The sequence below is a fragment of the Mustela lutreola genome, chromosome 1 (assembly GCF_030435805.1).
Source record: "Mustela lutreola isolate mMusLut2 chromosome 1, mMusLut2.pri, whole genome shotgun sequence".
NCBI classification, from domain to species: domain Eukaryota; kingdom Metazoa; phylum Chordata; class Mammalia; order Carnivora; family Mustelidae; genus Mustela; species Mustela lutreola.
Window position 1 is genome coordinate 259,237,083 of NC_081290.1, and position 26,424 is coordinate 259,263,506.

General features: G+C 36.0%; 1 protein-coding gene across 2 annotated transcripts in view; it reads left to right on the top strand.

Annotated features, from left to right (window-relative positions):
* The window catches only part of DNAJC24 (DnaJ heat shock protein family (Hsp40) member C24), a 54,701-nt gene that overhangs the window by 25,177 nt on the left and 3,100 nt on the right, over positions 1 to 26,424 (top strand). Inside the window, exons 3-4 of one of the 2 annotated variants that reach the window (XM_059138955.1) lie at positions 10,755 to 10,893; positions 22,447 to 22,515. In XM_059138955.1, the coding sequence (XP_058994938.1) occupies positions 10,755 to 10,893; positions 22,447 to 22,515 (208 nt within the window). The remainder of the gene's footprint in view (positions 1 to 10,754; positions 10,894 to 22,446; positions 22,516 to 26,424) is intronic. The other variant, XM_059138965.1, reaches the window with a different exon arrangement.

A 26,424-nucleotide genomic window follows, 5' to 3' on the forward strand; every position in this document is an offset into this window, starting at 1 on the left:
CAACATTCACAGAGGAACTAAGGAAGGTAGTTTTTATAGATTTTTAAAAGCCACAAGTGTGGAGTGCCTGGGTGGCTCAATCAGTTAAATATCCCACTCTTGATTTTGACTCAGGTCATGATCTCAGGGTCATGAGATCCAGCCCTGCTTTGGGCTCCATGCTAGCTGTGGAACCCACTTAAGATTCTCTCTCTCCCATTTCTTTGCCCTTTTCCCCATCTGAAAAAAATCCAACAAGTGTGCTTTTTAATTAATTATGTATATATGTGTGTATATGCATATGTGTTCATATATATCATTCTCGTCCAAATTGGGCAGATGCACAGAAACAGAAAGTAGATCAGTGGTTGCCAGGGCCTTGGAAGGAAAGGGGAGTAGAGAAGAACTCCTAACGGATGCAGGGTTTCTTGTAGAGTGATGAAAATGTTCTGAAATTAGATGGTGGTGATGTTCGTACAACTCTTAATATTCAAAACCACTGAATTACATATTTTTAAAAAGATGAATCCTATGGTATGTGAATTGTATTTCAATAAAACTGTTATTTGTTAAATAAATAGTTAACTATTTATAAAATAAATAAATAAATAGATACAGTCATAATTGTAAGGTTTGATGGAGCACAGACCTCCTGGGATCCGGGACATACTTCAGAGGAGTTTTGTGGGTAGATTGGAGGAGAGAAGAGCTTAGAAGCTTTTTTGTGAGAGAATCAGATGGTGGCACCTGACTGACTCAATTGGTGAAACATGTGACTCTTAATCTTGGGGTCAGGAGTTTGAGCCCCACATTGGGGATAGGGATTACTTAATAAATCAAAGTTAAAAAAGAGAGAGAGAGAGAGAAAAGGCAGTGGTTGGGAGAGGTTTAGGAAGTGTTGGGGAGGGTCTCCTGTGACTGTGTCAGTGTTTAGAGAATAAGAGCAAAGAAGTGCAGTTACTTGGATTAACTTTTAGTGACTGAACTGTTTTTTTCTCTGTCTTGTTTTGGAAGGAAGGAAAATTAAGGATGTGATAAGCCCTTTCAGGGAGAATATCCTTGGTTTTCATAAAATTGTCAAAGATTAAGAAACTGCTAATTTTAATAGAGCCTATATTTAATACTTTCACAAATCAAAAGAAGTTCTTCATCAGTAAAAACGTGGGACAGTGGTATTCTTGCTGTCAGATATTATTATGGTCAGATGTAGGAATGCCCTCTTACATAATTCACTTAACTTGACCTTTTCAATTTTCTTTCACAACCAGTGTCTAAAGAAATGGGTTCTTACTATCTTTAGAGGTGATGAGTGCCTCAAAATGTAGTGCGGACTGGATTCATGAAAGCAAGAAGACTTCAGATCAAAATGACCCACAATAAGCTTTTATTCAGTGTTTATGTGTGTGCTGTGCTTTGAAGTTCCTCAGTGGTATCTGCGTTGTAGTCTCTTTGGAATGTGTATCCACTGTGATGTCATGGAAATTCGACATTGGGCCTATTGGGGCTTGGCAGGACATTATCTGAATGGGATTCTGTCCACAGAATTATTGGCAAAAAAGGTGAAAAAATGCCATGGCATCCAGTTCTCTTTTTTGCAGATACTGATAAAAATTTCCTGATGTTATGATAGATACTCTCTTTTTAGTAGTACAGAATTCGTATAGGAAACACGAACACTTTCCTTTTCAGAAAACTGAGCAGGGGTAGAGAAAAGGACATCAAGGACTTTTTTTTTTTTTTTTTTTTTTTTAAGTTTCAACCTTTTCCATATTCACACATCCCACAGTTACACATCCATTTTTTCCCAAGTATGTTCTTGAATTTATTCCTCTTAGTAAGAATCTGTGTGATCCATATCTCATTCTTCAGTTTGGAAAGTATTTGAAGAAGACCACTGCGTCAAAGCATATCCCTGAATCATATCTGTCGATGTGTTAGCTGAATAGAATGACTAGTTAATACTCGTTTACTAGGAAGGAGTGTGAGAGCAAAGATACAAAAGTGCAAAGCTCAGATTAAAACTAAAATTTGCTCCTCCTTCTATCTAGTGCTGACTATCTAGTGCTGACTAAAATGAGGAACTTTCAGACTTTGTACTTTTGGGGAAAGTTACATGTACAACTTAAATAAGTATTTATAGAGGATATTTGTGAAGCGGGGCATTGTGCTAATCTCCGCAGAGCTACAGATATAGTTAAGATATAGTATTTGTAGGGCGCCTGGGTCGCTCAGTGGGTTAAGCCGCTGCCTTCGGCTCAGGTCATGATCTCAGGGCCCTGGGATCAAGTCCCGCATCGGGCTCTCTGCTCAGCAGGGAGCCTGCTTCCTCCTCTCTCTCTCTCTCTGACTGCCTCTCTGCCTACTTGTGATCTCTCTCTGTCAAATAAATAAATAAAATCTTAAAAAAAAAAAAAAGATACAGTATTTGTAGTAAGTGTTTTAGAGGAGGGCTGAGTCCCCCAAGTAACTATCATTTCCTTTAAAATTAGGAATGATGAAGCAGTTCAAAAGGACACACACACACACACACACACACACATCTCATTCCCTCTGGGTAGGGATATTAAACATAGCTTCACGGAAGAGATGCATTTGAACTGATGGGGGATGTTTCAGTGGAGACAACAGTATAAATAAGACATGGAAACAAAGGTATGCATATTAAGGGATGAGATCTGAAGGACTAGTGTAGAATGACTAAGCATAAATGCTTTATCTGTAATGCTTGTAATAGAACTGGAATGGTAGGTTGGGGTTCTTTTATTGGAGGACTTTACCTATAAGAGTAAAGACTATGACTGTAATTCACTGTATAGTAGGTTACCTATTAAAATTTTTGAGTCAGGGAATGACATGATTAGCATTTTAAGACTAGGCACGTGAACCTGGAAGTGGATGCATGGATTGAGAGCTATTAGAAGGCGAATGCTAGAGAACAAGAAAGAGCTACTTTTCATTTTAACTAGTTTTGGCACTGAGAATAGAAAGGACATTGTGTAGGCAGAATCTACTGAATTTGGTGGTTCATGGGATGAGGGAAAGGAGGGTTGCCCTGTTATTGCAGTCTGGATTATTAGGAAATGTATTTATTATTCTCTTAATCACTCATTCATTCAGCTTTTATTGAGCATAGTGGTGAATTCAACAGGAGGTGAAACTAATTTTAGAGTCTGGATGATAAATTGGATTTTGAACATGTTGAACTTTAGGTAGTACTGATAAGATAGCTTTAGGTGTTTTGAAATTTGGTTATGGAATTCAAGGAAGTTTGAAGCTAGAAATAGAGAACTAGCATCCTACTAATGATATCAAACACATTTTTACACAAACCAAAGTACTGTGTCCTTAGGGTCCACATTAATAGATCAAATAATACCAGTATAACAATTTGGGAATTTTTGTTTAAATAAATTTGCTCAGAGGCATTTTCATAGTTGATTGTTACTTTCTGTTTACAGTCAATATTTTACAAATCAAGACAGCATAATCACACATGTGTAGTAAAGGATTAATGTATGATTCCCTAACTTTTTATTTAATTTTAGATTTAAGTAGCAAGCTATCAGTAAAGTAAAGCAGTATGTCCTTTTAAAAAGGAATGTAAGAAAGACATTAAAGGGGCACCTCGGTGGCTCAGTCAGTTAGGCATCTGCCTTCGGTTCAGGTCATGATCCCAGGGTCCCAGGATTGAGCACTGCATGGGGCTCCCTGCTCAGTGGGGAGTCTGCTTCTGCCTCTCCTTCTGCCCCTTTCCCCTGCTCATGCGTGCTCTCTCTCTGATGTGGTCTCTTTCAAATAAATAAATAAAAACTTTTAAAAAAGAAAAAGGCATTAAAACTGGTGGACCTCTGTTTAGGTGATCTGAAATAATACCTTACTGTATAGTGGGCAGTTTACCATAAAACTGTCTTATACACTGTCTTTAAAGAAATACCATTTCATTTCAACTTTACATGTTTCTTAGCCATTAGAAAAGGTCATTTGGAGTTAATGAATATATGAATTTGCACTAAAACCTTTTAGAAGTTGCTAGAATTTTTACAGTGTATTGTAATATGCTCTTCTCAACTTACACATACTTTTAACTTTTGTCTTTTTAGTAGAAAAACACTTGTCTCTTTGTTAAACCTATCAGTGGACATTATTGTATGTTCAATAGCTGAAGCCCGATATAAGTTGTATCCTCCTCTAAAAATAAATCAACAGGTTAAAATACTACTGGCATATTGTTCAGATTTCATCAGCTTCCTCATCATTGACATTGACATTTGTGCAAACAATGAAATAAAGGGGCTGGCATTTATGATTAGTGAATAAAAGATATCAAATATCAAAAAATTTATGACTTAGAACACTTTGTGTAATTTTCATTGTGGTGGTCTATGTTAACAATTGATGAGTGTCACTCATTGAGCATTTTTTTTTCTTTTTTTGTGCGTGGATACCTACATGGAGGGATGCATCTGTCAAGGTGAAATGTTTACAAAGCACTAATTTTCTGACTTGCACGCAATTCTGTGTTTTAAGCAGTAGAGACTAACAGCGTGCTTCTCATACTTTAGCATGCATAATAATTGCCTAGAGAGTTTGTCGAAACAGATTCTGGATCCCACATGCCCTCCACTCCTCCCAGGTTTGGGATGGGGCCATCTTCTAACGAGCTCTCAGATAATACTGATGATGCAAATCTGAGGACCACATTTTGAATTTCTCTGGGCTGACATATTGTGATAGTCACTCCATAATTAGATATTTAGAAAGCACTTGGAATTATATGGAGAGGATTGAAAATCAAAATGTTCCATATTGGACAACCCTTTGCCATAGAATCTCAGCTAGTCATAATTAAGAGTTCCTAATGAAAACTTTAATTATTAATTAGATAATTAGTTAGGATATAGATAACATATATTAATCCTGATATTCTATTACATAATTTTCTGCATATCTTATAGTTGCATGAGTGATCTTATATTTTCAGATCAAGACAGTTTCTTGTCTTTTGTTTGTGTTATTTTTCTCATCCTCAATTAGTGACATGGGGACTTAACGAATATAGGACTGTGTAATTGATAAATTTCCCCCCAAAGTGAGGAGGTTAAACAGATCATAAAGATGTAACTATCAAGTCACTTGAGAATAGTAAAATAGCAGTTTTGCTAAAACTTTGGAGACAGACACCTCTGTACTGTTATAGTAATCACAGAGAGACACTCTGTGTATTGTGACATATTTATGATATTTTAATTTTGAATGTACTTAGTCTTCCGCTCAGCAATACTTAACTTTTTAAAATATTGTAAAGTTTTTTGGAGGTTGGCATATGTACTTATGAAAACAATAAAAGTATATTTTTATACTGTCTGTGATTTAAACTTTTCACTAATGTGTATTAGTCTTTGTATTAATTTTCTATGTTTTAATTATATTTTTCTTTCAATATTGGAAGAAATTTATCATTTTTTTCTCTATAGCTTAGAAAGGTTTTCTAATTTTCTTTTAATAATTTTAGTCATGTCTGAAGGTGTTTTTCTATTGAGATGTGGTCAACATACAGTGAAAAATACACAGCTCTTAAATATTCAATTTGGTGAGATTTGGTATCTTATAGCCACATTCTCAAACAAAATACTAATGTTTCAGTTCCTTCAGAAAATTTCCTGTGTCCCTTTTTAGTTAATTTCCACCCCTTATTCTCACCTGGAAACCAACTTTTAATTTCTATCACTATAGAATAGTTTTGCCTGAATTTAAATTTCATATCAGTGTAATCAAATAGTAAGTATCCTTTTGTTCTTGTCAAGTGTAATGTTTTAGATATTCATCTTTGTTATTGAGTATATCATAGTTTTTTTTTCTTTTTTATTGTTGAATAGTATTCCTATGTGGCCATACTACCATTTCTCCATTCTCCTGTTCATAGACTTTATTGTTCCAGTTTTTGGCTATTGTGAGTAAGGCTGTGAGTACATTGTTTTATAAGTCTTTTAGTGAGCATATGTTTATGTTTCATTTCTCTTAAGTAAATATCCAAAAGTAAATATCCAAAATTATTTGACCATAGAGTAGGTATCTGTGTGTCTTTATCAGAAATTGTCAAATAATTTCCTCCCAGCACCATATGAGAGCTTCAGTTAATCTATATCTTCACCAACATTTAGTGTTATGTCCTTTTTATTTTAGCCATTCTATTAGGTATTTAATAATATTTGATATTTTAAATGTACATTTTCCTGTTAACTAATGAAAAAGTTTGAGTACAAGTTCATGTGCCATAGTCTGTTCATCTATCTTCTTTGAAAAGTGTTTCCCCTCCGATTTTTAATAAGTGTGTTTTTTTTTATCATCAGTTTGTAGGATTTTGTTATTGTTGTATATTCTTTCTTTTCTAAAGATTTTATTTATTTGAGAGAGAGAAAGCATGAGCAGAGGGTGGGGCAGAGGGAGAGGCAGGCTTCCCACTGAGCACGGAGCCCAATGGAGGACTCCATCAGAGGACCACAGGATCATGACCTGTGCGAAGGCAGACGCTTAACCGACTGAGCCACCCAGGCGCCCCCCAACTGTTGTATATTCCAGGTGCAAGTCTTTTTTTAGATATATAGTTTATCATTTTTTTTTTTTAACCAGTCTGTGGCTTGTCTATTTTCTTAATGGTGTCTCTGCTGAGCAGAAAGTTTTAAAATTTTAATGTTCAGTTTATCCATTTTGTGTCATTATTGTTTGTGCTTTTTGTTTTCTGTCAAAGCAGTCTTTGCCTATCCCAAGGGATAAAGATATTCTCTTGTATTTTCCTTCTAGAAACTTTATGATTCTGTGTTTTATATTTATGTTTATGACTCATTCATCCTGTGTTAATTCTTGGTTATGAAATGAGAGGGGTTGAAGTTAATTTTTCCACTTGGCATCCAGTTGTTTAGTTCAGTTTATTGAATTGCATTGATACCTTTGCTGGAAATCAATTGACTGTACATATAGTATGTATATATATATATATATATATAGAGAGAGAGAGAGAGAGAGAGAGAGAGAGAGTCTATTATTTCTAGATTCTTTATTCTGTTTTACTGATATATTTAGATATATATATGTATATGCCAGCATTACAATCTTGATAGTGTAGCTTTATAAGTCTTGAAATCCAGTAGTGTAAGTTCTTCAGCTTTGTTCTATTTCAAGATTCTTTTGCCTGTTCTAGAATCTTTGTATTTTTATATAAACCATAGATATATTTATACAGAATATGATTTCTTATAGCTGCTAAAATAAATTAATACAAATGTGGTGGTTTAAAACAACAGAAATGTATTCTTCTACAATTCTGGAGTCTAGAAATCCAGAATCAATATAACTGGACCAAAGTCAAGGCTCTAGGGGTAAGAGTCCATTCCTTGTCTCTTCTAGCGGCTGGTGGCTGTCAGCATTCCCTGGCTTATGGACTCATCACTCCCAGTCATTGATACCATTATTTGAAATCCTTCTCTGTCTCTTTGAATGTTCTTCATACCATCTTCTCTTCTGTGTGTCATAGCCCCTCTACCTCTTTTTTTAAAGAATACTTTGAATTTAGTAACTCAGAGTACTTTCCATTTAAAGATCTTCAAGTTACACCTTCAAAGATCCTTTTTCCTTATGTAACACTTTACAGGTCCCAGAAATTAGGACCTGATATCTTTAGGGGCCATTATTAGCCTACCATAGAATGTTTTATTCTCTTTTAGACCTTCGTTTTGTTCTGGAACTTGCTGTCAAAACAGATTGGACTGAGACTTTTAGCACCCTAAATAACACATTTATTTATTTGCTAATAATTGCCATTTCTTTCTTTCTTTTATTTTTTTTTAAGATTTTATTTATTTATTTGACAGACAGAGATCACAAGTAGGCAGAGAGGCAGTCAGAGAGAGAGGGGGAAGCAGGCTCCCCGCTGAGCAGAGAGCCCCATGTGGGGTTTGATCCCAGGACCCTGGGATCATGACCTGAGTGCAGAGGCTTTAACCCATTGAGCCACCCAGGTGCCCCTCTTACTTTTTTTTTAAACATATAATGTACAGGGGTACAGGTCTGAATAATTGCCATTTCTTTTCTTTTCTTTTCTTTCTTTTTTTTTTTAAAGACTTTGTTTGTTTATTTGACAGAGATCACAAGTAGACAGAGAGGCAGGCAGAGAGAGAAAGAGGGAGAAGCAGGCTCCCTGCTGAGCAGAGAGCCCAATGCAGGGCTTGATCCTAGGACCCTGAGATCATGACCTGAGCCGAAGGTAGAAGCTAACCCAATTAGGTGCCCCTAATTGCCATTTCTTAATTGGACTCTATCATAGAATAAAATTTATTGCATTCTAATAATAGCACAACAAATTAGACCTAAAAAGCCTCAGCTGGTGAGTTGCTTATTTAACATAGCAGTCAGGAAAATACCAAGTTAGTAAGAAATTGTATTATGCTTGAACTGTCATAGAACTGAGCTATGACTCAATAAAATGTAGTGATAGTTTCTCATTTTGGGTGGCCACAAACTAATTCTTGATTTTGTAGGGCTTTCTTGGTAAGGCTTGTTACATAAATCTTCTTCACATAGTATTAGAAGAATAGGTTAGCTAGCTAGAGAACTTTAACGTTGCAAACTCTGTTTTGGTTTGGGGATGTTACTTAAATTGCCCAAATGTAGGGACTGCCTAGACCTTAGTATGGGAATGACTTATGAGCATGATTTGATAAATCATTATCATAAAAAGATGAAATAGTGAAGCCATAGTTTCCCTTTCTTTTCTTAAGTCATTATATTAATTAGCTTAAATATTTAAATGTTGATAACTGTTAAATTTGGCATAGGAAGAGAAATAGTTTGCCAAAGGGAAATTCTCTTTGTTTGCCCTGTAATCTTTTTCTCAGCATGCATAGTGTTCTTCTGTGCAACCAGATAACACAATAGCTTTTGCTCTGCCAGCAAGAATCATCACCAGCGTGAAAAAGTTCAGCATGAAAACAAATTCACTGTCAAAACCAGTAGTCTACGTTATGATTAAAAATTTATATACTTTCTGATTTCTGGATTGAGGATTGAAGTCAATTTACTTCGTGTTACTTGCCACAACTCACTGAGTGACTTTGGCCTTAGCAACTTGGATAATGCATGATGTTCCACTTGTAGATATTTTGTGTTCTTTCAATGTCTAAAATACTCAAAGAATTTAAGTGAGTATGCCATTATTAATTGATAAGTATGTGAGTGAATCATATTAATGTCATGAAATATAAAAATGGTGGGTTGTTTGTGTTTTTTTTTTGCGTGTTTTTTAATAAAAACTTGGAAGAAAAAGGGACAAAATCTAAAGGAGGAAAACTAGTCTACTAGTTCAAGGAGATTCCCAAGGTAACTTTTAAAACTAAGGTATGTTCTGTAACATATTTGATAAAACTTTCAGAGTAATTACTGGTGGCAAATTCTAGTTGAATACTATCAAGTGGTTCCTTGTTTACTTGAGAGTGAAACAATGACACGTTTGAATATCTGCTACTATGGTCCAATGTCTCTACATTTACATAACCTTTTCTCACTTATTTGTTGAAAGATTGCTGAAATGCAAATGACATTGATTCTTTCAGAATGAATAAATAAAAAGAGAAAGGAGAGTCATGGAGAATATGAGGGAAAAGGAAATAATATGAGATCTCTAGTAAGCCACATTTTACATTAACATTTGAGAACTGATGAATTTGTATAAAACGTTCTTGTTTTGACCAAATACTTTAAACAAATTACTACATATTGAAAACATTTAAAAACATTTCTTAGGTTTTGAAAACACAAGTGAGAAAGATTTACTAATGAATTAACTTATATCCCAATGTTTTGTTTAGTTCTTCAAAGTTGTTTCTTACTGGGGTGCCTGGGTGGCTCAGTTGGTTGAGCATCTGACTCTTGGTTTTGGCTCTGGTCATGATCTCAGGGTCATGAGATTGAGCCCCATGTGGGGCTCCGTGCAAGGTGGGGAGTCTGCTTGAGTGTTTTGAGGTGCTTTCTCTCTCCCTCTGCCTCTGGCCCTCCTCCTCGTGTGTGCGTGTGTGTGTGTGTGTGTGTGTGTGTGTGTGTACGCACGCACGCACGCTTCTCTATCTCTAAAATAAATCCTTAGAACAAAAAAATGTTTCTTACCAATCTGCCCTAGAATAACCATTATTCAATAAAAGTTCTTGTTTGGGGATTTGTAACTTTAAAATCTTTCGGACTGGAAAAAAACATCTTCCGGCTGAGCTGGAAGATGAAAGGTATTTATTTTTAAGTATGATTGTATAATCTGATTTCCTAAGAAAAAGCTAGTAGTTCAATAGTGATGGTGTTTACAGCTAAGTACCTTATATAAGGAAAGTGTCATACTCTGCATAGTCTGTGCCCTTTCTTTGTCATGTCCTGCTCTTCTGCAAGTACCTATTTCTGTTTGCGTTAGTCATCCTCTCTAGGTAAATTGTCCATGAGACCAGTGATTCCATCAGCAAATTATCCAGAAAATGCTGTCTTTGCATGTTGTGACAGATCATGTCACTGGTGGATTTATAGCTACTCCAGTGGTCTAATTAACCTGGCAGTTGTCTCCTGTGCCCAGCACTGTTGTCTCATTGCTTTGGTATCTTAGTTTTCATCTTCTCATCACCTTCTTTCTTAACTAAAACTTAGATTTACAAGTTTTGGGGTTTTTGGTTTTGTTTTAGTTTTGTTTTTAACCTAACCCCCATCAACCCTCTCTACTCACCACCCCCTTTATTTTTGATTGGCAGTATCATCCAGATAAACAAAGTGCAGATGTGCCAGCAGGAACAGTGGAGCAATGTATACAGAAGTTCATCGAAATTGATCAGGCATGGAAAATTCTAGGGAATGAAGAGACAAAAAAGGAGTATGACCTGCAGCGGCATGGTGGGTACTTGGGGTGAGGAGCCATAGCACACTGGCAACTCTTTGAAGCGCATTCTGCAGCCATTCCTGAGGAGCGTTTTCCAGCCTTCATACCAAGTTATTATTGCCGCCTTGACTCCTCCCCTCCATCACTGTTTTTAACTGTGTCCTCTGCTTAGTAGTGCTTATTGTGTATCCATTGAGTAGTTAACAAAACTACTAAGATGTGGCTTCTTTGGAAGCCATGAAAGCTGCTTTTTCTAACTAATGAAAAATGTTCAATCACACAGTTTTAATTAATGTTTAATAACTTCTTTTCATTAAATTTAATTATGTACTCATTCAAATTTTAATTGTAGCACTTTTAACAAAGTGTACTATATAAATGTCAATCGAAAGGAGGGAACTATAGGGGATAACATCATAAAGCACTCTGCTGTCTTCCAACTTGTTTTAGGCTAGGATTCATGATTGTCTCCCGAATAAACTATTCTTTATAAGATTGCCATAAATGGTATTTTAGGAATGCACCTTTCCTGAGCAGTTTTAAAAGTCATTTCTATTATGCATTTTAGAAAATAGCTTCTTAAAACAGTGACAAGCTCTTGTGAGAAAGAAAGGGAAAAATGTAGGTCAGGTTTGTCACACATAGACTGCAGTTACACGAAGTGATAGGCTGTCTTTCAGCAGTGGCCTTGGGATAGGAGTCCCTCAGTCTTCTATTTGAACCTTCAGTATGCACCCTGCATGCTAATGGGGGGGGAGTCAATAATCAGTTACAGCCTGTGGGGAAAACACTCAGTTGCACTCTGCAATAGCGCACCAGGTTCAACATCAACTCGAATGTGTTGATAAAAGCTTACTGTCTCTGTAGTTGATTATTGAATCCCCTCCCAGGCCCTACACCGGCACATCATCAAACCTAACAAAATGATTTTAAGGCTCCAGCGACTATGGTTCTGAAAATTTGATTTGAGAAAGGAGGCTTACTTCTAAAACACAGCATTAGAGGATAAAGCCAGTGGTATATATGGAATGCCCACATTTATTTTCAGAGGGAATTGTCCTGATAAAATTAAGTATTTATAACTTACAGGCAGTCTGTGTATCTGCGTGTATAAAGACTTCATGAGCTATTTGTTCAGATACTGGAGAACTTAAGAGTGATTTTCATCATACTAAACAGCTCTAAAGCCCTACGTTTTTAAGATTGATGAGATTTTTAAAAATATTAGGGAACTGATGAGTGTACCTTTGCAATGAATTTGGATTAATTTTCAAATATGGCTTGAATATTGGGTCTTATCTATTTGGTGCATATGTATCTTGTATTTCTCTTATAAATATGTTTTACTTTTGGCAGAAGAATGTACAAGTGGATGAATTCTATTCACAGATCTATCTTTTTAACCTTGGTTCACATGATAGTATTTTCTGTGAAAAATACTGAAGCTATACACAAATGTGAGAAGTTACCTCTGTGCTTGTTGCCCATCTTTACCAGTCATTACTTTCTGGGTGCCAGTTTGCTTAAGATAAGGATAATCCACAAAACTGTACTTTGAGGGGTATAAGGTACATACTCGCCCTCTGGCTCTGCATTTTTGCTACTCCACAGCCTGTGTACTGTTAAGAACCTGTCAGTAAAACTGACTAGAAGCCTGCTACCTAAAGAGAAAAGAAGGAGAAAACAGGAATAAAAAACTAATCTGTCTTGCTAGGGAATAGGGTATTGATAGACAAGAAATGGAGATAAATAGGAAATAGTGTTAAAAGTAAGCAGTAGAATTGCATTAAAAAAATGTAAGAACAAATGATCAACAGCTTTAACCCTTTCTCATTGTCTTTGGGAAGTCCTTGGAAATGAGGATTTCTTTTGAGCTTTTAGTCCTTGGTTTTAAGGTTTTAATGGAGATAACTGCAGCCTACAGGATCACAGTGGACTCTTGTAGGTCATTGATGAGGCCACAACTACATTTAGACAAACTGAATACAGTGAGAAATGGGCCTGTTCCATAAATTGATAAATCAGCAGATCTGCTTGGAATTCATATAATGTTCGGTTTGCTTTGCAAGTTTTTTAAGCAGGTTCTAGGACAGTAGAAATGCAGCTTTTCCTGACCTTTTACTATGTCAGATCTAAGTACAAAGTATTTCCTTCATTACCAGCAGCTCCAGATGGTGAGAATGCTTTGCTTTTGTTTTAAATCAAGAGTGGATTGCTGTTCAGATAAGAAGTAGAAGTCTCTTATCCAAATATAACTTGCTGTTTTTAAGCCTTTCATACTAGAGCTATTTTTAAAAATCTCATAATAAACCTAGTTTCATCTTGTCATTTCTTTTGAATGCTGACATTAATTTTTCCTTCTTGACCCATCTTCAGTAATTGGCTCCTCAAAAGAAGGAAATGAACTTGAACTTCTAACAGTGAGGATTTAGATTTGATAGAAGGAAAACCTTTGAGAGTGATAATTTGTTAAAGACCTGGATAGGTTACCAAGAGAGAGAGAATTTGTTATAACCAGGTCAAAGTACTCTTTTTTTCTGGGTCACCCCCTGGGGACATGGAAATAGCTTTGTTATACAGAACTCTTTTTGCATGTGGTGATAGTTCATTGTAGAACTTTCTTTTCATAGGGTGTGCTTTAAATATGTTTGTTTCCTGCCTTCCATTACTTGGAGTATAAAATCCATTAACTGTAATACTTGGGAAGGAGGCAAGAGACATTTTATTTATATGTTGAATGCTTTCTCATATTTCACAGCTCAAAGTTGGTGCGCTGTTGTAAGAAAACTCATCAGTATTGCTCACAAACATTTATTTCCCGAAGAGATCATTTAAAGGGGGTCCTTGACGTCCATATTTCTTTGCTTCACAAAAGATACTATCCAATGAGTTCTAATAAAGAAAAAGTCTAGGGTAGATAACCCCAGTAAAGTACATATATTCTTTCTTTGCCATTTCCACATATCTAGTCTTAGTTGATATTTTTAGGGCAATGTTGGCCAGGCTGAAGAAAAGCAAATCTAAAAAAGGATGAGTAATATTCAGTTCCCAGATACTATACATTTTGAAAGCAGTGTTAACTAGTGAATTTAATCAATTAGTTCCAGTTGGCATATTTACCTTCTTGTTTCTAAGGATGCTTCCAAAGGCTTGCTTCCCATATTCCTTTGAAAGGCATGTAGTTATTCAAGATTAGGCTTTGCATTTCTAGACAACCAGATGAGCACTTTAGAAAATCTTTTCTGGATTTATAAAATGTTTAAATGAGTAATATCTGTCAAATAGATTTTGGTGCCCTTATAAATATATGGGGAGTTTTCTTATATATTAAGCACATTAAAAATTGCATCAGAAGTATATTGTGGGAAAATAATAGGGATCATGATTCAGTTGCTTTGTAATATATGACAGTCACACAGATGTCCAGTGTCTCAGTGGCTCTACAGAGTGACACAGCTGATGAGTTAGGTTTACTTCTTTGTGACCTGACGTAAAATAAACCTTCAAATGAAATCAGTCAGGTTAAGTAATGTTTTTTAAAAATAAGTGGATTGTGTTAGGAATCCTTCATGGTATATTATTTTATATTAAGATGTATCTTGGTTTTCTATTAGTGAATTGTTTTGGTAATGTGGAGTCTTCACCTTACACAATCAGACAAGTACTCAGATACCCAAAATAGCCTAGCTCAGGAGATTGGGCCAGACGTTGTACAGTCATTGTATTTTTACTCAAAGCTAATCAGCTATTCTCCCTTAGCTAGATACAAAAGGTCATTTTTGGTGTTGTGTTATACAATTTACATTGTCCCTTTAATAAGGATAAATATTTGAGAATGGGAGATAAGCAAATAAATTGCAGGCCAAATACAAACATATCTTTAAAACCCCACCAGTGTTAATGGGTTAACATATAGTTTCTTTCTTTCTTTCTTTTTTTTTTTTTAAAGGATTTTATTTATTTATTTAACAGAGAGAGACAGAGTGAGAGAGGGAACACAAGCAGGGGGAGTGGGAGAGGGAGAAGCAGGCTTCCTGCCAAGCAGGGATCCGGATGGCGGGGCTTGATCCCAGGACCCTGGGATCATGACCTGAGCTGAAAGCAGATGCCCAACGACTGAGCCACCTAGGCACCCCAACATGTAATTTCTTAAGCCCAAAATAAGAATCGTTCCTGAAAAGCTGATGCTTCCTGAAAAGTTAATACTAAAGACTGATTAACTCCATAAGAAGGGAAATAATACTTCCAAATGTAGATAATATGAATCTGAGTTAACTTAAGAATAATGACATAAGGCCAGTAGATATTTATGTAGGTTATGTGCTAAACTGACCCTTACAAAATAATTGTATTAGTCAGATTAGAGTTTCCATCTGTGATCATATCAGTATTTCCATTTGATTTTAGGAATTTGAAAATTGGCTGTAAAAATGTGCTTCAGGTAAAACTTGAAGATAAGCATCAGGGGGTATGTTTTTTTTTAGTGACTGTTTCTGGGAAAAGTACGTATGTGAAATGATGCAGAAAATCCATCTAGACAGTTAGGGACTGGCATTTTCTTCAGAGAGAAGAGAGTATAGAGAAAACTTTCTGTGAGGGTCCTCCTGTTCCATCTTATTTGTCATAAGAAGGTGACTACTCATGTTCCCTTTTTCTTTTACTTGAATGCAGGTATCTGTTTTTGCAGTGAAAATGTATTTTAAGATCTTTTCTCAGTGGTTTTGCCTAAAAATTTGGCTAGTTTCAAAGAATGTTACAGAAACCTATGGTCAAGATTATAGTTATACACACACATACACACACTTGGACGCATTTGGGAGTTCTGATTTACTACTACTGAAAATGGAAGATTTAAGGAAGTTTGTGTCTCCCACTTTAATGTCTCTCCCAATTTCTACTCGGGTACTTGGCTGATTGAAATCAATGAGTCTTTTTTTTTTAAGATTTTATTTATTTATTTGACAGACAGAGATCACAAGCAGGCAGAGAGAGAGGAGGAAGCAGGCTCCCCGCTGAGCAGAGAGCCTGATGTGGGGCTCGATCCCAGGACCCTGGGATCATGACTTGAACTGAAGGCAGAGGCTTTAACCCACTGAGCCACCCAGGCACCCCAAAATCAATGAGTCTTAACCCAAAACAGGGTTGGTTACCTTTCTCATTGCTTATTTTTTCCCTCAGATTTGAAATCTTCATTTCATACTACATTCTGATTACTTCTCCTTTGCTCAATGTATAACCAATGAATTAGAAATGAGTGTTGACATTTTTTTAGGGTTTTTTGTTTTTTTTTTTTAATGTGTGATCTTCTTCTCACAGCTATCACCGTAGGCTGTACCCAGAGTATTACACATACCCATAGCTGCTAATTGGCCTTCTCCTATAGTCGTTTACATTTTGATTGGTCTAGCTTTCTTTATTTTCACTCCTTGTTTAAGAACTTTTATAACCACCCTCTCCCCAACACATTTGCCCATTCATGTAGAATTTAAATGGGACAGAAGCTTTGAACTTTGTTCCTAATTACTTTTTCTAGTCTTATCACCCATCACGAACCTGATGTGAATCTTCTCCCCTGGTTCACCTAGGGGGTTCCAAACACATATATGCCTGTGTTGTTTGTCATGACTCAGTGCACGCTCCCACTCTGATTTGTCACAATTTATTTTTTGTTCAAGTTTGAACTCGTCCTCCAGTCCACCCCCAACTCCCAAAGAAAGCTTCCCCCCACACTCAAATCTACCATCATTTTTAATCTCTGAATCTAATCTACGAATTATTTTGAATTGTTTCTCTGTGGTTCCTATCTCGCAGTTTTGTTTGCTACGTCGGATGGACTATGGCTTTGGTAATAACAGGTCGATTTTAGTGGGACTGACAATAGCAAAGTACATCAAATTTCTTAGCACTGTCACAAATCCAGACATGGTAGTAGCTGCTGCCTTCCTACACTGTGGTACTTGAGGCTTTCCCCTCTCAGAATAGATTGGTGTTTAGTCATTTTCTTATGATGGGGTATAAACAGGTCAACAAAACATTCTGAGATAATAACAGTTAAAATAGCTGCCATTTATTGAGCACTGTATCTGTGATAATTGTCTTTCAATCATTGTTTAATAGCCTATTAAGGAAGATATTAAAAAGAAATCCGAGATTCAGAGGGGTTAAGTAATTTGCCTAAGGCCACATGGCTAATAGTTGATAGAGGAGAAATTCAGAGCCATTCTCTGACTTTTAGTCATATTGTGGTACGCTGTCCAGTTTTGAATAGGTATGTGCAGCCTCCTGTTTTCAGTTCCAGATGGGCAGGAGTAAGTTACATTTGAGGGTCAGAACGAGAGGCCAGGCCTACTTCTGCTGCTGTTCTACCTGTTGTGTAGTGAAACATGAAATTCAGGTTCCGGGTTTTATTTGGTACCTTTTATGAGCACTGCATATACGTTCAGTTTATAAAAGCCCCAGTTCTTCGAAGTCCATAATTAAACTCCAAGTTTGTAATTTTTCTTTGATATGGAAAGCCTTGCAATTGTGACTCTCTAATTTCACCTGGGAAAGGATTATAGAGCTTTCTGATTTAATGAGCAGGTTTCACGTTAAATGTTGCCTGATTCACAATCTCTTATCAAGGTAGCCTGAGACTGTTCCAAGAACAGAGAGTTTAAAGGAGAAGGAAACCGATTTCCTTCAAGTTAGTTTCTATATGAAAAATTTAATTATGTATAGTGAAATGATTTTTAAGAATGGGGTGATTATATACAATTAAATTCCTTGGTTTTAAAATAGCACGATACTAAGTTAGACCTAAACAAAAACACTGTTTGCTTTTTACACACAGATGACTTAAGTGTGAAATAAATCTTATTTTAAGACATAAAAATAAATACAACAGACTACTTGCTAAATGAGAGTGTCGTGGGGGCTTTTGATCGCTCGAGTAAGTTCCAACATTGCTACACATGAATAGTAGGGACAGAACTGCAGATGGACTAGATCTTTTGGCCAATATTGGGTTGAATGAGACTTTTGATATCTCAGCCATAATGAATAAAGTTAAATTCCTCTCCACCGTAGCTTTTTGTTGCTGTTATTTATTTTTACTTATTTATTTGATTTGTAACTACGGTTAGAACAGGTTTCCTGGGATTAGGAAGTGTAATTATTTAGGCAGCAAAAAGTTGTTTTAGAAATTTTACTATCATTAGGAAGAAGCTTTAAAAGGCTGGAATTCCATTGTCTTGTAAGAAGTAAGAAATATTTATTGATTCCCAAATGGAGCTGAAAAAAAAAAACTTTTCCTCTTTTAGAAAGTTGTGAATGACCCAGCGAGAGCTCTAGTAAGCTTTACTGAACCAAGCTGCTAATAGTTATTTAATGTTATTCTTCAGTGTGAAAGAATCTCCCTAGATTTTCCTTTTAATCTCTTTGAATTGCAGGCTCATAAACCTCTCTGATGAGTCCTGCCAGTGTTTTCTTAGATCCCACTGTTGAGACAAAGGAGCTACAGAATTCTTTCACCTCTTGTTGTCAGACAAATCCAATAGAACACAGGGTCAGAAGGGCCTGTACTTCTGAAGGTTGAAAGATTCTTTTCCAAGTAACCACATAAATTATTTGATTTTATCATTATATTCCACAGGAATTTCCTTTTATAATGCATTGCTTTCTATATATAAGGAAATTTGGATCTTTTTCTGATCTCCGTATTTAGCTAAGCTTTGGGTATAGCACAGGGTGTGAATAGACCTACATACCTTAGGAAAAGCTGAGCCCATTTACTTCAAAAGAATTAGGAATCTTGTAGTGTAATTGGACTTAAGATAGAGTACCCAAATACCACGCATTGCGTTTTCTTTCCAAATGGCTGGGTTTGTTTGTTTTTAAGTTATTACCATTCTGGAGCTAAGATTCCAGATTCAGATCTTGTACCTATTCCTTTTTTTTTTTTTTTTTTTGGGTACCTATTCCTTTAATTAAGTCGCTGCAGAAGTCAATTTATGTTTTCTCACTATTTTTAGTAGTGTCATGTTAACAGGAAAACTTTGAGATAGAATTTATATTTTCAGATACCTATTGAAATATTTCATTGTAATGAGCAAAAATATTTGTAATATGTAATACTCAAAAGAAAAGGAACTTACCTATTTTGCAGATGCCATGCCTGATTAGAAGACAATTATCAAAGCTAATTACAGGGTTCCTGTGAGTTACTTTACAGGCTAGGGAGGAATTAAGTTTTCTAATTATAACTACAATGGTGGACAAGCAGAGATCATTGTTTAAAAAGAAAAAAAAAAAACATTGATTTGTTTGTGCTCCTTCCTTGTAATCGTAGTTAAGGGGGAAGTTGCTGTTGCCCCATTCCCTGGACACCTGCCTCTCAACAAAGGATTGTGGTCACCTCCCCACCCCCTACATTTAGATTCACCTTTTACTTGTATGTACCCCTTCTGCTCATTATACAGTTCTCCAGGATTCCAATTTTCCCTGAGTTAATCACCCCCAGCCTTTTTCAGAAGTTGTTAGATTACCATCTTTTCAGGGAATACACACTTTCTTAGGCTTTTAACTTCTTTTCCCTAACTTTTGTTTATTTCTATTAAAAAGTATAGCTCTTGGAGTCTCAGCATACTACTTTAAGACTTTTTGTTGAAATGTATCATACATGCAGAGAAGTATACCAATCCTAAGTGTCCAGCTTGATGCGTTTCACAATAAATACACCCATCTGACCAGCACCCAGAAGGTCCCTTGTGACTCTTTATAGCCACCACTTTCCCCCACACCCAATACCACGGTGTCACGCAACAACTCGGGGTAGTTTTGTTTGTTAGATTTTATGTAATGGGGTATCATATAGTATGCTCTCTCTTGTGTCAGATAGGACTTTTAAAACCAGAACCTCACAGAAACCTGGACTGTATCCACATAATATTGAATAATCAGATCAAATAATTAGATGTTTAGATAGCCCCAGAACATGAGAATAGTTTTTATTTTTTTTAACTCTGACCTTGGGGAAAGTACTAACCAATTTTGCATTATTTTCCCTCTTATTATGAGATATCATCTAAGTTGATCTGTCATCTTAGAAATAGGTCACTATTCCAAAGTAACTGTATGTAAAGAAAAAAATAATAAAAATATAAAGGCCCTTTTTTTTGAGGAAGTGGAATAATAGAGAGATGCTCCACGTGAAACACTAGGTGAGCATGACAGTAGCTTCCTTGTGGAGAAGCACAGCAATATGCTGACTTCCTGGGAAGTTCTCTTTGCCAGTTATTTCTCATTTATTATTTTCAAATAAAAATAGCATAGTGGACATATACGAGTGGGTTGTCCTTCTGTGTAATTGCTGTATTGCAGGTGTCCAAGGTAGGCTAAATTAAGGCTCGTTCATCTGTCCTTACCTCTGCCTTGTCTGATTTGCTTTAATTGATTTCCAAAATTACTGAAGATATCGATCAGATACCCTGGAATATAGTCAGCTTGATTGTAAATTATTTACATCTGTTTTTCCTCTAACAACAGTCTGTTAAGTGCCAATTACCCCCATTCATAAATTTAAAAGTGTTTCATTTCTCCATTCAAGCAAACTTACCTTAGTCATTCTAAGAAATTGAAACATATGATTAAGATTTGTTTTTCTCTCCCTGGGACTTTTAGGGAGAATTTTTTAAAAAACTAAAATACTGAATAATCTATAGCCAAGTGTGCTTTATATAGAATGTAGAAATTGTTTTGTTCAGAGATTACCTCACATACTAATACAGTCTGCATAAGCTATTCAGTGGGCACAGAGATGAAGGAATTCCCCCACCCTCCGACTACTGGGCAGAGTCTTTAATCTTTGGATTTTAGGGTCAGTATAATAGACTGTTGGGACCTAGTAAATATGAAGTGATACAATATTTGACATACTTAATAGAAAACCACAGTGAGTTCAAAATATTGTATAATTTTTTCATCTATTTTAAAATTGTGTAACTCACCAATAAATTCTGAACAGGCAGTTATTAAATATAATTAAATTGTAGGCATTCACACAACAGAACAAAGGAAAGCATTTCTCAGCAAGTGAACAAGAGACTAGTGAGACAGCTAAAGAAAATTTCATTGGGGTGAGGGGTGGATTTTAGTAGTTTCTTTTAAGCATCGACTTCTAGAAGAACAATACAAGCATACATGAAGTATAACATGCCTTTAAAAACAAAGACAAGTGCTTATCTATAGTTGCTTTCTTTGTCCCAAAGTATACTTGTTTTAAGCAAGAGTACATGCTTCTACTGCCTAAACTATATGCTTACTAAATTCCAAGCTTCTCTGAACCTTCCACCTGCAGGGAAAACTTTGGCCTAGGAAATAGCAATAGAACATCAACACAATACAGTTACATGGTTATTGAAACCTTTTAAAAGTAAGTCTTGAAGTTACCAATTCCTCTCTTGCAAGCAGTTAAAAATCAGGTGACCCTTACATTGGTTAGAGCTTTGTTCTTTAAAATACTTTTAGATGGGGCGCCTGGGTGGCTCAGTCGGTAAAGCGTCTGCCTTTGGCTCAGGTCATGATCCCAGGGTCCTGGGATCAAGCCCACATCAGGCTCCTTGCTCGGTGGAGAGCTTGCTTCTCCCTCTCCCTCTGCCTGCTGCTCTGCCTGCTTGTGCTCTTTATATCCCTATCAAGTAAATAAATAAAATCTTTAAAAATAAATAAATAAAACACTTTTAGACTGATCTCATTTGATTAGAACAACACACTGGTCTGTTCTGTCATAGCAAATTCCATAAACTGCGTGACTTAAACAACAGAAACGTATTTTTCATAGTTCTGGAGGTTGGAATTCCAAGATCAAGGTGCCAATCAGTATGGTTCCTGGTGAGGGCTCTCTTACTGGCTATAAATGGCCTTGTTCTTTACTGTGTCTTTATTTGATACTTTCTTTGGTACTTGTGCATGGAGAGAGAGACCCACTTTCTTCCTCTTATAAGGCCACCAACTCTATCAGATTAAAGCCCCACCCCACTCTTATGGTCTTACTTTACCTTTATTACCTCATAAAAGGCTTATCTCTAAATACTTCAACATAAGAATTTTGGGGGGACACAGTTCAGTCCATAACAACCCTTCTGAAGTAGATAGGAAATAACTAAGTGTATCTAAGGTATATTTCTAAGATTAGAAAGCTAGTGAAATATTATAGCTAAGGTTCAAATACAGTTATTTTTGCCCAACCCCATGCTGCCTTCCTTAGTTATAGTTATAGCTTGACAAAAAAAATTCCCCTCTCACAAAAATAGGGGTTACTAGTTAATCACAAGGAATCACCAAATCAACTCCATGGTTTTTGCATGTTGCATATTTGTGGAAAATGGGATAGATTTTGACTTTTGAGGTTCGTAAGAAGTGGACTACAAGTCAGTTAGCCTTAAAACTGCTGTCAAAAGTAGTAAACTTTTAAGTTTTTAAATGGCAAGTAAATTATAGCTGTAGTCAATGGGCTGCAGTTGCCTTTTCAGCATTCTTCGTGGTTATGATTAAAGTGTCAAATAAATGTTGCATTTTGTATTTTACAGAAGATGATCTAAGAAATGTGGGACCAGTAGATGCTCAAGTATATCTTGAAGAAATGTGTTGGAACGAAGGTTGGAATTTTTTCTCTTGACTGCAGTAAAGGAAAACATTAGGGATGTTCTTTACGAAGAAAAACTCTTCTGGGATATTTGGAAATCTTAAAAAATAGTAATAGCTTGGCTTTTTAAATATATAAATATGGGTGGTTTTAGGAATTTCATTTTAAACTTCAGTTATTGATGGTCCTCTATATGACTCATTTCCAGTTATTTGTCTAGTCTAAGTAGATTTAGGTATAGAAGGTTTCATGTGGTTTTTTTTTTTTTAATTACTTGGGTTTTGGTTTACTTTCCATCTAATAGGGAAAATAAAGTTAATATTTTCCATCCTTCCTATGTTGACATAGGAGATGAATTTTCTATTAGAATTTTTGTTTATTTTTATTTCTTTACATGGCAGGGCAGGAAATTTTTGGAAAAATTTGGAAAAGAAAAATTTGTCACTCCCTTTACCCACCCACCATATCTTGTCTTTTTTCCCTTTTGTATTATTAAAATTTTATTTTATTATTTTATTTTGAGAGAGAAAGGGAGTGTACATAGAGGGAGAGGGACAAGCAAACTTTGTGCTGAGCCTGACACAGGGCTTGATCTCATGACTGAGATCATGACCTGAGTTGAAATCAAGAGTCAGACGTTTTAACCAACTGAACTGTGTAAGTGCCCTCTGTTACTAGAATTTTACAACTTTAATTTCTCTCCTGTTCTGATAATTTTGTGAATTGCTTTGGCTAGAAATGGTAGAGCCCGTATAGAGCCCACGAATGTCACACATCTAGGTTTCTCTGGGAAAATGAAGAAACTCTTCCTATTTCTTAGCATTTTTATATACTTTAACCCTGTAACTGTTGTTAAGCCTGGAGTAAAAATTCCCTAGCACTTTATAAAAATTGACTAATGAATGTGGATAGGCAGAAAATAAACAGTTCATCATCCTTCCTGAAACCAAGTATATTGGAATTTTTTTTTAAAGAACTGTTTTTTTTTTTTCTTTTTAAGATTTTATTTATTTGACAGAAATTTGTGGGGAGAGAGAGTATGGACAAGCAGGAGGGCAGCAGAGAGGGAGAAAGAAGCAGGCTTTCTGCTGAGCAGGGAGCCTGACAGGCTGTATCCCAGGACCCCAGGAACATGACCTGTCCCAAAAGTAGAAGCTTTAACCAACTGAGCCACGCAGACTCCCCTAGAATATTTTTTTATGGCAAATTTTTAACATAGTGCTGTTAGGAAGGTGGGTGATAGGCTATTGACTTTAAGAGGAGCATCACATTTTTGCTTATGGGTCACTCAGCTCCTCAACTGCCAAATGAAATCCTAGAGTATAAATTCTTATTTGCAGTGAATGATTGAGAAACTTAAAGTTTGTATAACTGGGGCTCTCAGGGTTTTATAATAGTTTCATCAGTGGAAACAAAGGAACTACTGCTATGAAAGTAGAATATACTAGTGACATAGGCTTTGGTGAAAGGCTTCCAGTTTATGAAGGGGACAGACCAGAACATATAATTTATCAAGGAGACCTGCCCAACTAAATACATTTTTTGAAAATAGAGTATTGCTACCTCATCAGCTAGTATTGTATGTGTTTAATCTCTTCTTGGACGAATTAGTTCTTTTTACTGTAGTTGATTAACACATTTTGTTTCCTAGTGATTCCTGATAATATGAAAATAGTCAAAACTGGTTTTTGCATTTTTTCCTTTAGTAGCTTTTTAAAAAAATACAAATAATAAGTTTTTATTTTAAGTTAATATGGATTGGTGGTTCAAACATCTGTCCAGTCAACAAATACTATGAGGTTTCTTCCTTTAAAAAAAAAAAGAAGATGTTATTTATTTATTTGACAGAGTACAAGCAGGGAAAGCAGCAGGTGGAGGGAGAGGGAAAGGCAGGCTCGCTGGGATCACGACCTGAGCTGAAGGCAGATGCTTAACTGACTGAGCCATCCAGGTGCCCCTCAGCTTTATGATACAGGTGAAAAAAAACCAAGATGGTGAAGGAAATGTACAACATGAAATTGTTAAGTTATGTGTTACTATCCTTGGAATTTCCTTAAGTAAACCTGACAGTGAAGATACAGAAGAATCCTAACCATAGCCAATGAATCAGTTATTAGAAGCTAGAGTTACTCTTAAAAGTATAGGACATCCTTTGATGCTTATTGTTTATTTATTTATTTATTTATTTCAATGCTTATTTAAATTAAGGGTTTTTTAATAAAGAGGGAAGCAATCCTTAATCTTGTGAGCAGCAAATAGCTGCATGAAGCCATTATTTCTGCAGGGGTATTTATAAATTAGTAATATAAGTTTTGCAGTCTTGGAAGATGAAAATTCAATAAAAAGTACAGTCAACTGGGCAAATTAAAAAAAAATTGTTTGAAGATTCCCTCGTGGCCATTTTCAGAGTAACCTTGGAAAGTGAAGATCCAGAGGCAGGAGAAAAGTAGATGAAACCCAACATGATAGATAAAGCTGGATTACCATATTCTTGATCCAAGCATAGTATGAAACAATGAGAGAGGGAGAGAGAGCGAGCACAGGCAGACAGAATGGCAGGCAGAGGCAGAGGGAGAAGCAGACTCCCTGCCGAGCAAGGAGCCCGATATGGGACTCGATCCCAGGACGCTGGGATCATGACCTGAGCTGAAGGCAGCTGCTTAACCAACTAGACCACCCAGGCATCCCGCCTTTTATTACTCTTAAAAGCCATCCCTGAAGAACTGTTGAGAGAGTGGTTAACCTTTCTCCTTAGTCCCCTTGTTGTACAGCTTGGTTATTTTGTCTTCAGTGTTTTTAAAATGATTTCTGTGACGATATCACTTGCTAAGTAATAGAATAATATAAGAAATGTAACAAGATGTGAATTTTTAGTGAGCATTAACATTTGGAATTATCTATGACAAAACTCCTCAGTAGCCCATGGTGGCCTCTGCATCATTTACTGAGCACATGTCACCTCAAATTGTTTCTGAGTGTTCACTGAGGTGGTAAAAAAATAAGATGGACATTTAGCTTTAGAAAACCAATGGTTAGAATATGTGCATTTTTAGACAACTTAATAATGAAACGATCACTTTTGAAAGCCTGCTACTACAATATATATGTTGGCTCAGACAGGAAAGATGTTAGCATTTTAAAATTCCAAGATTAAATTATTTTTCTTTATGGACAAAAAAGGCATTGTGGTGAACAAAAAGGAAGATTAGGTGAATGAATTCATGTTTTTGTTACTGGTAAAAGAAACATATAAAGTTAGCTTATTTAATTTTAATTTTTCCAAGGCCAAATTTGATTAGAGAACAAATACAGGGCAGTTGAATTTTTTCTTTTCTTTTTTTCTATTAGTGGCATATAATGAGATCTGAGTGTTAAAGAATGAAGTCTGAGCACTGAATAAAGATACCTGATGTACCTCTAGTAAATTATGACCGTCATACAATAAGGGGATCAGTAATTATTTTTCTTTTACAGTCACTTCTCAGTGACAGTGAAATGGAATGACTAGTGGATCAGATTCTTTCAGTTAAAGGACATAAGCATTTCAGCTTCCCAAGAAAATGGTAGATTTAATAAAATTTCCACCATTAGTAGGCTAAATGTTGCGCCGTATCACCTCTGTTGGGCATCTCACTTCACAGAAATAGTATGATACTAGAACAGAGTATCTTAATGTTGAACTTAAACAGTTAAGTTAGCAGGACGCCTGGATGGCTCAGCTGGTTAAGCATCCACAAGCAACAGCTCCAGTAATGAGGATCAAGCCCTGCATCAGGCTCCCTGCTCAGCAGGGGGCGTCTGCATCTCCCCCTCCCCCCACTCAAGTTCTCTCACTCTCAGATAAATAAATAAAATCTTAAAACAAACAAACAGAGTTTTCTCTAAAAGAATATACTCCAGGCATAAGCATGTAGGGCTATTT